This window comes from Pipistrellus kuhlii, unplaced genomic scaffold (assembly GCF_014108245.1).
Source record: "Pipistrellus kuhlii isolate mPipKuh1 unplaced genomic scaffold, mPipKuh1.p scaffold_m20_p_49, whole genome shotgun sequence".
Classification (NCBI taxonomy): Eukaryota; Metazoa; Chordata; class Mammalia; order Chiroptera; family Vespertilionidae; genus Pipistrellus; species Pipistrellus kuhlii.
The window spans coordinates 2,098,458-2,113,493 of NW_023425550.1; the positions used below are offsets into that span (position 1 = coordinate 2,098,458).

Consider the following 15,036-nt stretch of genomic DNA (forward strand, 5'->3'; position numbering starts at 1 on the left):
CAGTGTTTTCTATTTATTTATTTATCCCCACCTGAGGATATTTTTGGAAGAGCAAGGGAAAGACATTGAGAAATATCGATGTGAGACAAACACATGGATTGGTTGCCTCCTGCACAAGCCCTGACCAGGGCCCAGGCTGGGAAGGAGCCTGCAACTGAGGTACATGCCCTTGGCCAGAATCAAACCCAGGACCCTTCCATCTGCAGGCCAATGCTCTAACCACTGAGCCAAAACAGCTAGGGCTCACTCAGGATTTTTTTTTTTTAAATAAAGCTTCCTGAGCTCCAAGGTGGGACTCCATCATCAATCTTTTTTAAAGCTCCCAGTCCCCCCCCCCCATGTCCAGTCTAGGTGAGAACCATTGTTGTAGGGCAGTAGTTATGAACCAGGGGCATCGCCCCATACCTCCCTACCCACTAAGGGTCACTTGGCAGCGTCTGCAGATTCTGTGGATTCTCACAGCTGCCAAGAGGGTGATACTGGCAAATAGTGGGTGGAGGCCAGGGATGCTGTCCTAAGTCCTACAATGCACAGGGCAGCCCACACACAGTTATCCAATACAAAACGTCAATAGTGGTGAAGTTGACAAAGGTTCTATAGCTTTCACGATCTCTATGGGGAGCCAGGAGATTCCGGATTGGGGAAAAAAAAAAAAGGGTGGGCACAGAGAGAAACTAACAAGGGTCTCAGCAGGGAGTGCAGAAACGTGAGAATGGGTGTGCTTTTGCATTTTGCATTTAGTTATGCATGAGACCTTCCTGTGTGAGCATGCGCCATACAACTCCACCCCCTCAGCGTGTGAGCATGCGCCTGCGGGTCCTGACCCTCCACCCACAAAGGAGCCTGCGTTTGCGCCTGCATTTGCGCCTACGTTTGCGCCTGCGTTTGCGCCTGCGCCCAGTCTGTCTGCATGCGCCTTCTCCTTCACCCCAGCAACCATACCTGCGCCTGCTCCTGGAGTGCACACCTACCCTTAGCATGCATTCCCTTGCGCCTGCGCCTGCGCTGGTAGATCTTCCCACTTTCCCCAGCCCCTCCCCCGCCTGTTACATGCCTGTGTTTGCGTGTCCCCGCCCCCACCACCATCTTGCATGTCTGCGCCGGGGCCTGGCGTGCGTGCGTGCGTGCGTGTGTGCGTGCGTGCGTGTGTGCGTACGGTGCGTGCGTTGCTTACGGTGCGTGCGGTGCGTGTGGTGCGTGCACCTGCGCCCAGAGAGCATGCGCCTGTGCCCCAGCGCGAGACCATCCTATGTGCGCATGTGTGTGCGGGCTCTGAGCTCCAGCGTGCACTGAGCGCCTGCGCCTGGCGTGTGCACCACCTTCTAATGTTTGTAAGCCTGCGCGGGCCGCCATTTCCTGCAGTGTCAAGTTCTGGTCTCAGTGCATAAAGGGAAATACGATTGACCACAAAGCGAAATGGCTGCCCAGTGCTAGAGTGGCCTCCGGGGTGCTTCTCTCTTGCGGCTGTGCCTGCGCTGACCGCCAGATGGCGTGCGAGGACCATAGATGGGTCTGGTCTTCTTAGTCTCCCACTGCCCTTTCCCCGCTGGCGGGTGAACACAGCTTCCCAATGTCCTTGCAGTTGAAGTCCCTTCTACTGCTGCAGTCTCTATGGGGGCGAGAGAGAGGGAGGTGGGTGCCCGAGAGGCTCCTGTGGCCTGATCCTATTTGGCAGGGTGCCCTGGAGTCAGTCATCCATGACACTAGACCCTAGTCTTCAGAGCTGTCCAGGAAGAGGGACTGTGGACATGCGGGGAGTACAGCTGGACCGTTGACCCTGCAGGGGACTCCCAGGCGGACCTACCTGCTCTGGGATTCCTTAGGGAGGGCCTTCGTTTTTAAAAGTTTGGTGAGGAAGGCTGATGGGTTGGGCAGGGAGAATCTGCAGGACAGTGGAATTGTCTAAAACTTGAGGAATTCTGCTCTATTCTAACTTTGGTCCTGCTTCATCACACGTACAGGAAGAGGTAATAGAACACAGTGATGAGCAATCTTAAGCTCTGTCACTTTATGGCCTTGGGTATCTTGCTCATCAACTCTGTGCTCCAGTTTCCTGACCTGCAGAATAGACATAATAATAGTTCCTATCACAGGGTTGTTGTGAGGGTTAAATGGGTTTGAATGTGTAAAGCATTTCCTGCCACAAAGTTTATAAAAACTTATAGCTAAACAAATCAACCACAAAAGAATACTTCCTTCCATTGTAATTATTAAAGAACACTCAGAAAGTTGGCCTCTGCTGCCCTTTACTAGCTTTATTGGCATGATTTCACTTAATACAGAGTAGCTCATATTCCCCCTACTGAGTTTTTTACAAAAGATCTTATTGATTTTTTAGACAGAATGGGTGGGGGGAGGAGATAGAGAGAAACATCAATGATAAGAGAATCATCAATCAACTGCCTCCTGCATGCCTCACACTGGAAATGGGCGTGTGCCCCGACAGGGAATGAAACTGGCAACCTTTTGCTGCATGGGATGGTGTCCATCCAACTGAGCGACACTGGCTGGCCAGAGCCCCACTAAACTTTTATTTTTAGGTTTTATATCTAAAACATAAGCTATTTTCCTCTCCGTTATGTTGCAATCCGGGCATTGCAGGTTTATATTTCTGCATCAAGACAGGTGAACTTTAAGATAAGCACATTTATTCACTGTGGACAACTGTTGTTAACCAGTGGCAGAGGCTATTGAAAGGGGCGTTTTCTTCTATTCAGAGTGTTACTGTGTCAAAAATTGGCATTATCTGTATTGGACTACTAGATCTTTGATCTAGTTACAGCCAGAACTATTAACTTGCCTATCTCTAAATGGTTCACTTGCAGATAATTCATTATGGGCCTGGAAGACCTCTGGACTATTACATTGCTCAGCAAGGCTTCCTGTGACATTTTCACTAAGATTTTCTTTTTATGGACAGATGGATTATACCTCCTATAACTGTAGTAACCCCTCTCTGAAGCTAAGAGTGAAAGAGACTTATTCACCCACTTGTCCCTGTGTTACAGCAGACCCTCAAATTGCTCTTTGCAGAGAATCTTGGCTTTATTCACAAACTTGGTGAGGACAACATCTATTACCATAATTCTATAGAGGTTGTGGGATGGAACAGGACTGATTAAATCCATGGTAAAGCTAGCTCAGGGCTCCCAGAGTTAGGAGACAAACTCTTTAGGCCTTCCAAGTTTACCTTTGGCTCAAGCATATATGTCACAGACAAAAGTGAAGTGGATGTATCACGGAAGCCTGCTGGCTAAAAGATTAGAATTATGTAAGCAGACCATTAAAAAAAAAAAAAAAATATATATATATATATAAAATTGATTTTTTACATAGAGGAAGAGAGAGGGATAGAGAGCTAGAAACATCGATAAGAGAGAAGCATCGACCAGCTGCCTCCTACGCACCCCCCCCCCAACACACACACACACCAGGGATGTGCCCACAACCAATGTACATGCCCTTGACAGGAATTGAACCTGGGACCTTTCAGTTCGCAGACCGACACTCTATCCACTGAGCCAAACCAGTTTCGGCAGCAGACCATTTTTGATATCTGGCTGGGCTACAGCAGACCATAGGTAGAAGCAGCATAGAAAGGCACAGGACTCACTTGCCTACAGGTCTTCCAGGTACAGATGGAGGTGGTATTTGGTTTGTTCCTGCTGGGGTACTTTGGTTCCCTCCACCTGAGGCTGAAGAGTCCCTTTGCTTTCAGGCCATACTCTGCAAAAAGTATGGTCATTGCTCCCAGTCATTCTAGCTTGAAGGCAGGGACCCTGCCTACTATGGGATTAACTTTCTTAAGAGCCCTAGGGCTGTAGGTAGCTAGTGGTACTGTCTTCTTGTCCTCAAGTAACCCCACCATCAATTAAAGGCAGACTGCTAATTTTGGGAGGTTTGGGTTCAGAGTGAGCCAGAATCAAGGTGATAGTGAACTGTTTTCATTTTATGGAATGCTGAGCTTATGCTCTCAATAACCTGGTTTAGTCTTTGCCTTTGGTTTAGTGGGCATATGACATTTTTGGCACTGGAGGCCACCAGGCAGCAGGACCATCACTCAGGATAGAGGTTCTGGAGGAGGCACCAGCTGAGAAAATAAAGCCCGTGGAAGCACCTTAGGATGAGATGGTGATGGAAGGTGCAAGTGTTGGTGTGATCTGAGGCAAGAGAAGAAGGAAGACCTCCCAAAGAGTTCAGTGCCTGGGACAGCTGAATTTGGGGTGTGGCAAAAGCATAAAAGGCTCAGGATAGTACAAGTGGGGATGGCCTTTGTAGGAAGGGAGTAGTAGTGCTGGGGTCCTGCCCCACTTTCAAGGAGAGAAGCCTCCTATGTCCACAGAAGGTGACATCAGTGTGCATTGGGTGAGCAAGGACTAGTCCCACAATATTTACTCCATAAGGGCACTCATTTTTTTCAGGTCCGTGGCTGGTTTTGAGGAGAAGAAGAATGTGGTCATCGAGCTGGGAGAGTCCTGGCAGGAGAAGCCTGCAGCCCCCAGAGGTGGCCACAGAGACTCAGCTGCACCTACGCAGCAACATGAAGACCCCAGCACTCCAGAGCATCATAGCAGCTCCAGAAGACCCCAGCAGTTAATGGACTTGAAGACCCAGGCCAGCAGGTAAGGGTAACGCTATGCTGGTCTTCCTGCCCAAGCTGGAATTTTGTCAGGCTCCATGACCCAGGCGTAGCCTGCTTCCCCCCGCCCCCTGCCCCGTTCATGCCAGTGCCTGGTATATCACACTCTCAGATGCCCACCCTTGTGCCCAGTGTGGGGTTAGAATGGTGACTCCCTGGTCATGGAGCAGTGTCAGGGGGCTTCCTATAGTACAAGGAGCTAGGATGAGGCCTGTTGTGGGAGCAGGTACCTGTCCTCAGAGATAAGAAGCCCTGGCTAATACTTAAAGTGTGAACTATCGGTAGAAGCAGCATAGAGAGGCACCGTATACATGCACTTCATATTGGAGGTCCCAAGTAGGTTGAAGGCTATTTGTGTCTTGACAGGAGGGTGGTAGTAAGTGAGAGAAAGTAACAGGATGAAGCGGTGAGAGTGCAAGAAAGAGCATGAGTAAGCAGTCATTAGAGAGGGTGACAGTGGCATTGAAGGTGGCAGTGGTATTGTGATTGGCAATGTGTTGGTGTGTGTCAGTGAGAGGACAGCTATGACTGTGACTGGAGGTGATCATGTGGTATGGGTTGAAGTGTTCAAATCAGTGCTCTCCGGACAGCATCTGAAATGCTGGTCCCTACACCTCATAACCTATACAGCTTACAAAAATGTTGACAGATTGTTAAGATCCAGTGAGCTTATGTTGGTTGGAGATTTCAGAAAGAGCAATCGAAAGCTCTTATCACTTCCAAACCAAGCAAACGGTTTCTCACACAAGACAGACATGGGAGAGCTGAGATTCTTATAACCCCAGGAGACAGTAGATGGTACTTGTGGCTTCTCTTGCAAGGATAAAATAAAAATGTTCATCCATCCTCATGGTACTGACGTTCTTATACTCTAGAGATTTCATAGTTAGTGTGATAGAAGACTTTTTTTTTTTTTAACGGCCAGACTAATCTAGTAAATAAAAGGTTTTCTTATTTAAGAATATCCAATTTGTTTTTTTCCTTTTCTTGTCCTTGGCCCCAGGCCCTGTAGGAACCCAGACCAAAGTTACTGATCAAACACCTTTGAACTTTTTGCCACGTCATTTGGCTTCCTATACCACTTAGTGTTCCAATTAGTGAGAGGGGGTGCAAAAAGTGCAAGCTGTAAATGAAAAAAGAGGCAATAGGGTTTCATTTTTGGTTGGGTGCGGGATTGTCAGGAGAGGTTTTCTTTGCTGGTGGCATGAGGTTGGAGCTAGAAGATTTTGCCAGATACTCATGCTGTGAAGGAAAGATAGAGCCAGGGTGGCGGCAGTGGAGGAAGGGTTAATTGGTGGCTTGGTGGAAAGTGCTGAGGGGGGCTGAGCAGGCATCTATTCCTAGGCTAAGAAGTATGACTCACCTTCTGATGCCCCAGGGGCCGCTGATAGCTTTAAGGACAGTGAGATGACTAAGATCCAGACCAGACCAGAGCAGCGTGATTTGTAGGAAGATTCCTTCCACCTGCCATATATGGGATCAGGCCCCGGGATATAAAGCAAGATTATTCAGGACACTAGTTAGGAGACATCTGCTCACCCAAGGGAGAGGTTATGAGGCCACAAGTTTTGTTGCTCTGCTAAGGGGAAAGGTGAGAGAAAGTAGTAGCCAAGGCTGTTCTAAAATTTTCAGGGTTTGGCAACTAGGTGGATGGTGTGGGCCCCAAATATCGACAGGACCTAGCTGAGGGCCTATGGCGAGGTTGTGAGGGTGTTATGCACATGACATTTCAACTATGTTGAATGTGAAATGGCTCTAGGGAATCCAGGCAACGATGTCCAATAGGCTATGAGTAAACAGGCCTGAAGATGAGTGAAGATTAGATCTGAGGCTAGACAACGAATGATGTTACCTGGAAAATGAGATTACCTGGAGCGGAGTAGAATGTCATTTCTCTGGCATTTTGTTTATTCTACTGGTCTCTCTTCCTCCTGTTCTCTTGGGAAGGAGTGGCTTATTTGGTTGTCACATTGGGGATTTTAGGGACCAAGTTTGGCCTGGAGTTTGGAAGCAGATGACTTTATATGTACAGCCCAGAAGGTGCCCCTTGAATTCTATGCTTTTCTCCACAATATCTGGGGCAGTGGTCTTGCCAGACCCTTGGCTAGATGAGTAAGTCCCTGTGATTCAGGAATGCAAGGGGAATCATCCTTTTTGGCTCTATATGTAAAGCTATTTGCTTCACCAGCTGACGTTTATCTCCATTTTCTGCTTTTCTTTTGTCTCAAAAAGAAAAGAAAAGGGCCGAAACCGGTTTGGCTCAGTGGATAGAGCTTCGGCCTGTGGACTGAAAGATCCCGGGTTCGATTCCGGTCAAGGGCATGTACCTTGGTTGCAGGCACATCCATAGTAGGAGGTGTGCAAGAGGCAGCTGATCGATGATTCTCTCTCATTGATGTTTCTAACTCTCTATCCCTCTCTCTTCCTCTCTGTAAAAAATTAATAAAATATATTTTTAAAAAGAAAAGAAAGGGGAGAATAATAATTATTGACCTTCTAAAACTTTAATTGAATATATAAAAAGAAGAAAGGTTAAAAAAAAAAACAAGAGAGAAGCAAAGGGATGGATCAAAATTCTTGAAAATAATATTGAAGGGTCTTATAGAAGAAGAGGAGCTGAGGAAAAAGACAGTTTTGGATAAATGGAAGAAACTAGCAAGAGGATAGTCATGAAAACCAAGCAAAGCTGAGCTAACTTTCCTGTGTGCTGTGGACCTTCAGATAGGCCCATCAGGTTTAGCAACACAGAATTTATAGCTGCCTTGAGGAGGATATGTTGGGAGAATAAAATGTTATGGTTGAATTAGGGTCGATTGAGGGGGGATTGGTCAGTGAGGAGATGGGGTGCAGTTGGTACAGGTGTACAACTCTCTCTAAAATGTTGGTCATGGTCTGGCCAGTGTGGTTCAGTGATTAAGCATTGAACTGTGAACCAAGAGTCACCAATTCAATTCCTGGTCAGAGCACATGCCCAGGTTGTGGGCTCAGTCCCTAGTGTGGGGTGTGCAGGAGGCAGCTGATCAATGATTCTCATCATTGATGTTTCTATCTCTCTCTCCCTCTCCCTTCCTCTCTGAAATCAATACAAATATCTTTTAAAACTAAAAATAAAATATTGGCCATGAAATGATGGATGTGGAAAGGGCGAGCAGATAAACAGCTACAGAATGAAGCTTAGGTGCCCAGGGGAGGAAATACCTGCTAGATGAGGTGAGTTTGCAGTTCAAAGAGAGATGAGCAAACTTGAAGGTGAAGGGCCACTGAGGTCAGGGTGTGGCAGGTTCTAGAGCCTTGAGCAGGAAAGAGAGGGCTGTGTCTCTGAGACAGGAGGGAAGGTTGAGTGCAAATGTAGGCTGGAAGGCAGGGGAAGGAATGAGCAGAGTTATGTCAGCAACTTGATTTGTTCTGTGAATTAGTGAATCACACATTCCACAATTAAACCAATTTTTACTTAGTTACTAGCTCCTGCCAAGCCATATACTGCACTAGGAATACAGACAAAAGAAGACTCGGTCACTGCCCTTTAGGAGGTCAGTGGTAAGTGTTTACCTGTGGGTATGGCAGCATACTAGAAGGACCATGTGACTTAGCTGGTCTCACAGAATCAGAGAAGGCTTCACAGAGGTGACGGTAGATGTCCCTCTTGAAAATGTTTTCAAGGAGTTGAAGGGAAGGGTCTGGGAGTAGGAAGAATCTCCTGTGCTTGAAGGAAGACAGGTAACATTGTGATATGTTTGGGGAGTGCCCTATGATTTGATATGGCTGCAGTTTATTATGAGAAAGCTGTGGAGGAGGTGATGTTAGCTGGATAGTGTGCAGACAAGAGTTAACCTAGGAAGCCTCAGACTGCTCTCCTTAGAAAGGACTGCTTGCAAGGTGACCCATTGGCTGACCTCTGGGAACTTGAAAAGGTAGACAGTTCTTTACACGCACATGAATCTTTTCCTAAATTATAAAAGACTGGGCTAATGATGTAGATCGCCTGTACAAACCATGTGCTTTATGGTGAACCTCTGATTGCCTTCTGGGAGTTGGGAATTTGGGTAGGTGCCAGGCAGAAAGTGCCTACATGACCAGCCCTTAATCAAAACCTTAGGCTATGACTAACAACGCTGGCTTTTCATTTTGCTAATTATGTTTGGTATCCTTTTACAGTAGCATATCTTAGTCTTGAGGACAACTATATGCTGAGTTCTAGAGTCCTCCTAGAGAATCACTGACCCTGGGAATAGTCTCAGGGAAACCGACACAGCATGTCAATCTAATAAACGACAAAGATCATATGATCACAGGCAGATGGGCAAGGTCATATCCTTATGCCATAACAAGGACTTAGACTTTCTCCAAAGGACAAAGAGGAGCCAGTAAGTTGTCTTTTTAAATTGTAAAATACATGTAACAAAATTTACCATCTGAACCATTTTAAGTGTTTAGTTCAGTGGCATTAAAATTTAATTTAGGAAAGACTCAGCATTATTGGGGGGGCTGTGTGACTGGACAATGCATTTCATGCAATTTACAGAATATTAAATAAACCTATTATTTTTAACACTTCTCGTTACAAGGCGAAAGAATAAATAAACCCTTTGGGTACTCTGGGAAATCCCACTGTCACTTTTAGAGAGAAGAGAATGAGAAAGATATCTCACATTTGGTATAGGGAATGCAAAATGTCAAATGTTATCAGGAGTTCTGGACATTTGATTAAATAGATTATAGGATAGTAAGAAATAATACTTAGTTATCTACTGAATCAAAGTGACAAAAATTTTCAAGTAAACATAGGCAAACATGACTTTAAAGATTCTTATTTCCTTTAAAATTAAAAGGCCTTTTAAAAATAATTTAAGACATGGTGTAGTCAGTACACAGAATAGGGCATTTGTTTAGCAAGACATAAAAACTTTGCCTTTTAGACAGATTACTCAGAAGGAAATAAAGGTCTTTTGTTAAGGTCAGACCAACAATCCAGGAAAGTTTTGGAGAGAAAGCCAGATTTTAGTTATGCATCAGTATAAGATTTGGTACTAGAGCTCTTTTGAGAAAATCTTAGTCTTATTAAATTTTAGTTCCTTTTGACCATGACAATTAAAATTTCTTTTCTGTGAACCTTTTGAAATTATAGAAATATCCATTTATATTTTGTCTTACATAGTTTTTGGAACCACTAGTTATTTTAATTTAGGACAAAACTATTCTCTTTTTCCTTAACAAAAACATGTTTGTTTTTCTTGCATACAGAGTTGTTTCTCTTTGCCATTATTACTTTTAGTAGTCTCTTTCTACATATTGACTATAATATTTAACAATTAGTTACTTCTATTTTATAGAAAAAAAACACAAGGGGACAGATCATTTTGAACTGTCTGTTATATACAACATTTCTTAGCAGACTAGTAAAGCTTATGAATATCTCATAAAATGAATAGTTACATAATTTTATAGTATAGTTTAAAGTATGGACAAATGAACACATTTATTAATAGATCTAAATACAACCTCTCTGTGCTTCAAAAAAATAAGCAAAAAGTATGTAAGCTTAAAAATAGGGTTAGTGTCAGTATTTTATGTTACTTAAAAATGATTTAGGTATTTGATAAATATTAATTCATTTAATTTAGCATATGCCTAGAGTTTTAAATTACCAAAAAGTTATTGAAAACTGTCTTAAAAGTGATGTATTATAAAACATAATTACTGTTTAAATAAAGTTTTCAAAATAATGAGTTGTTAAAAGCAAATTCATATTTTTGTAATCTTAAACATCTGGTAGATGTAATACTAGCTTATTCAAACAGTAAACCTGTTTGAATAAGCTAGTATTCAAACAGTTGAGGAAGAATATACTCAAGTAGAATAAAAATATATGCTTGTGTTAGGTATAATATTTACAACTCACAATACATAGCTGTTTTTTAAATTAAACTAACAATATTAAACTCATCTTGTTTGGCAGAGATTTACCTAACCTTTAAATTTTAATTTTTAAACATTTGGGATAGTGTGTTTTTTTTTTTTAAATAAGAATCCTTTATTTTTTCATTCCAATTATTTAGAAATTGTTTCTGTAATTTATGGGAGTTTTAGGAATATTTAAGTGCTTATTTATCTCTAAGTCATTTGGAATAAAACATAAGGGATTTTCTTAAGCTAATTTGGTAATAATATCTAGAGTCAAGAAAATATTACATTAAAAAAAAAGAAGAAAATATTACACATGTATAACATACACATAGACAAAAAGGAATAGAGATCTTATGGCTTTAATTCTAAATTTTCCAGCCAGGAGTCAGGTATAAACACAGAAATACAAAATGCACTGGTTTATATAAGCATTGGTTCTTGTCTTTGTCTGTTTATATTTTTATCATAATTGTGTTTCTGGGAGATGGTACAAGTTGAGGTTACCTGCTCAATATGAATAGTAAAGCTTCCTCCTAATATTTGTAGAGGAGGCTTAAGATTTTTTTATTTTGCCCTGAAATGTAATCTTATGGAGACTGTAGACTAAATTTGTGGTGAGAGACAAAGGATAAAGCAAATATAAGTCGGGGTGTCTCCAAAGCTCATCTAACTGGATAAAATATCCAGATCCTTTCCAATTAGATTTTTTTAGCCTCAGATGGCTGATTTTGGGGTCCCTGGAATCCTGGGGAACCTCCAATGGAGGCAGAGACCTTAAAGAGTAGCATATTGGCGTAGACACATGGGGGTAAGGAGCCCAGATAGTTTGGGATATTGGGAAGCAATGGTGAAAGTTTGGTGAAAGGTTGACAGGGAGAAGAGAATGAGGAAGTGGCAAGACAGTGCAGAAAACCATTTCAAGAAGTTTGGCTGTTGAAAGAGAAAAGAAGCAGCTGAGAGGGAAGGAGGGTTGATGAGCTTGAGAAAGGCAGTTTTGTGTGTTTTGAACCGGATGCTAGAGATAAGTGTACAGGCAGGTACGTGATCAGATTGAGCCACAGGGAGCAGGTGAAGTTCTGTTGTGACCGCCATTTATGAGTGGCAACAGGATCCTCACCCCAGCTTTTCGTCTGCCAAAAAAGGGAAGAAAATGCTATTGCCCTGTAATAATAGCATTGACTATTTACCAATAAAGAAGACAAGGAAGTAGTGGCTTCAGAAACAAAGCAGCCACAATACCTTTGCGCCTGACTATTCAAGTGCCTTCCTCCTAAGTGCTTAGCTTCCTGGCCAGAGAGTGTGCGCCTGTGCGGTCTGCCATTTCTTGCAGCCCTGAGCTGGTACCATGGTGCCCCCAGGAAATGCGACCTTCAATAAAGAAAATGGCTGCCCTGAGCCACATCATCTTTGGCAAGGCTTATTCTGCGGCTTTGCCCATCCTGGCCACCAGATGGCAATCGAAGATCACGAATGGGCTTGGCAGTCTATCTCAGGTGTCTGGGAGCCTTTTAGCTTATATGGCTCTTCCCCCTGTTCCCTCTCTGTATCCCCATCCAGCCCACCAGGGAAGCCTGGGGACAAGCTCCTTCCCAGAGAGCTGGAGGAGGAGGGAGCTTGCAGGGCCTGGCTGCATATACCTGTCTAAGCACCTGAGCCTGGGAATAAAATATGGCTTGGGACCTTTTAAGTAAGATAGAGGGACTAGAACAGGGAATACTTAGAGCAGTGGTTCTCTACCTTTCTAATGCTGTGACTCTTTAATACAGTTCCTCATGTTTTGGTGACCCCCAACTGTAAAATTATTTTCGTTGCTACTTCATAACTGTAATTTTGCTACTGTTATGAATCGTAATGTAAATATCTGTGTTTTCTGATGGTCTTAGGCAACCCTGCTAGTGGTTCTCAACCCGTGGGTCAAGAAGTTGAGAACCAATGCTGTAGAGCCTAAAGACCATCGGGTGCAGAAACCGGTTGGGCTCAGTGGATAAAGTGTTGGCCTGCAGACTCAAGGGTCCCAGGTTCGATTCCGGTCAAGGGCATGTACCTTGGTTGCGGGCACGTCCCCAATGGGGGGAGTACTGGAGGCAGTTGATCGATGTTTCTCTCTCATCGATGTTTCTAACTCTCTATCTCTTTCCCTTCCTCTCTGTAAAAACCCTTCCTCTCTGTAAAAAAATCAATAAAATATATATTTTTTTAAAAGACCATCAGAAAACACAGATATTTATATTATGATTCATAACAGTAGCAAAATTACAATTATGCAGTAGCAACAAAAATAATTTTATGGTTGGGGGTCACCACAGCATGAGGAACTGTATTAAAGGGTTGCAGCATTAGAAAGGTTGAGAACCACTGGCTTAGCGAAAGGGAGATCCCAGTGGGAAGAGGGGTAAAGGAATACCACTGTTCCCAACTAGGAGAAGACTTTGTCTTTTAAAACCTCATTAAAGTCAGTTGCTAGGTGTTCTTGGGGATGTTGCCTTTGTCAGTGGAAAGGGAGTAGCAGTGCTGGGGTCCTCTTAGGAAGATACAAACAGCTTTCTGATATGGGGTCAGTTTGGGGGCTCCTTTCTGCTCCATCCTCCGGGAGAGGAGCTGCTATACTCATAGGAAGTGACTTCAGCTTGCAGTGGGTAGGCAAGGACTAGTCCCACAACACTCACTCCTCATCTCATTCTTCCTCAGCTCCTTGGCTGGTTTTGAGGAGAAGAATGTGGTCACCGAGCTGGGAGAGACCTGGCAGGAGAAGCCTGCAGCCCCCAGAGGTGGCCAGGGAGACCAAGCTGCACCTACCCAGCAGCCTGAAGACCCCAGCACTCCAGAGCATCACACCAGCCCCAGGAGACTCCAGCAGCTCATGGAATTGGAGAACCAGGCCAGCAGGTAAGAACTATACTGTGCTGGGCTCCTGCTCCTATTGCCAGGGTTTTGCCAAGTTCCAAACTCCAGAACAAACCCTGACACACTGAGCAGGCCAGTTACCTTTTGCAGGTGTGACCGCTTAGAAGCCAGTGGGAAGCTGACCGGCAAAGAGCATCTGAGGGGCCGGTTTACATGGGTTTCATTTAAAAAATATATATTTTATTGATTTTTTACAGAGAGGAAGGTAGACAGATAGAGAGAGAGATAGAAGGGAGAGAGATAGATATTTTATTGATTTTTTACAGAGAGAAAGAGAGAGAGAAACATTGACCAGCTGCCTCCTGCACATCCCCCACCGGGGATGTGCCCACAACCAGTGTACATGCCCTAGGCTGGAATCGAACCTGGGACCTTTCAGTCCACAGACCAATGCTCTACCACTGAGCCAAACCGGCTTCGGCCATGGGCTTCATTTTGAAGCCATGGCATCAACTCTGTTAGACCATGCTCAGCACACAGAACCATATTATATGGAAGTCATTTGTGCCATGAATACCTGGGTTGGAAAAGGCATATGGGTTGCCGTTGCCATTCATGGAGATGAAAGTTCTCAGAGGAGGGTGTGCTCTAGTGTGGATGGAACTCCCTGCCAGAGATAGCGGAAGTTCAATGAAGTCTTCCACTGCCATCACCACCAGTTTGGTCTTGAATGACAGCATTTGGATGCTCCCTTTGCTCCCTAGAGGTCTTTTCCAGTACTGGCCATGAGTAGGGAATAGCCTCATGTGAGCCAGCTATACTGGCCATATACACATTGAACAAGATGTACAGGACCCTGCCTGCCTGCCCTCAGGGAGCACACAGCATACTGCTACTGGATAGAGGACCTGGCCCTCAACAGGTCTGTCTGTGGCCAGCTTGACTTTGTGTGGGGAAAATTTCACAACACAAATCCAGGCATTGCTTATTAACACTGGGACCAGTGAAACAAGGAAGAGCTTAGCACGGAAGAAGCAGCAGGAGAGCTTAGCTCTCTGGGAAGTCAGAGAAAAGGGGTCCTTAGAAACAGATTCAGGGGATTAGCCTAGAACAAGCTGCTGGTGCCCATTGCTCCCCTGGTTGCAAGTCTCCTGGGGACCCTTAGAGGTTAGGAAAGTCACATCTGTGGGGTACAAAGAGGGGGAAGAAGATGGAAGAGTGAATAGCACAGGCTGCTCCCCAGAGAGAGAGAGAGCATGTGCGGGTCCATTTGTATTGAGGCTTTTATCTTTCTCTGGCTCTGTATTTTATCCCCCGTCTTTCCAGGTTCCCATGGGGCTTTCCCTCTCAGCCAGTCTACCTCCTTCTGTTTCGATTATGCACTGTGTCATAGGGTGATGTAGGAATATGCACAGAGTGGATACATTGAGGCCTGGGATGAGAGACTAGGTACCCCAGAAGGGCTTCCTGAAAGAGAAGGTGGTGTTAAGCGCAAAGGCATGAGAGAGCTCATTCAGTATGGCTAGAGGTTCAGGTACACATGACATCATTTGGGACAATGTGGCTGGGGAGCCAGGCAGGTGCTAGATCATGATTGTTTTCCCCCTCCCCACTCTTAAACTAGTTGAGGTCTTGGGCACTGGACTCTC

At 44.6% G+C, this 15,036-nt stretch overlaps 1 protein-coding gene across 32 annotated transcripts in view; it reads left to right on the forward strand.

The window, feature by feature from the left end:
- Positions 1 to 15,036, forward strand: part of ZNF185 (zinc finger protein 185 with LIM domain) — a 71,883-nt gene that overhangs the window by 42,368 nt on the left and 14,479 nt on the right. For 22 of the 32 annotated variants that reach the window (XM_036413109.2, XM_036413108.2, XM_045572555.1 and 19 more), the window contains 2 exons: positions 4,422 to 4,622; positions 13,217 to 13,429. In XM_036413109.2, coding sequence (XP_036269002.1) covers positions 4,422 to 4,622; positions 13,217 to 13,429 — 414 coding nt within the window. The remainder of the gene's footprint in view (positions 1 to 4,421; positions 4,623 to 13,216; positions 13,430 to 15,036) is intronic. The other 10 variants (XM_036413117.2, XM_036413115.2, XM_036413125.2 and 7 more) reach the window with 2 other exon arrangements.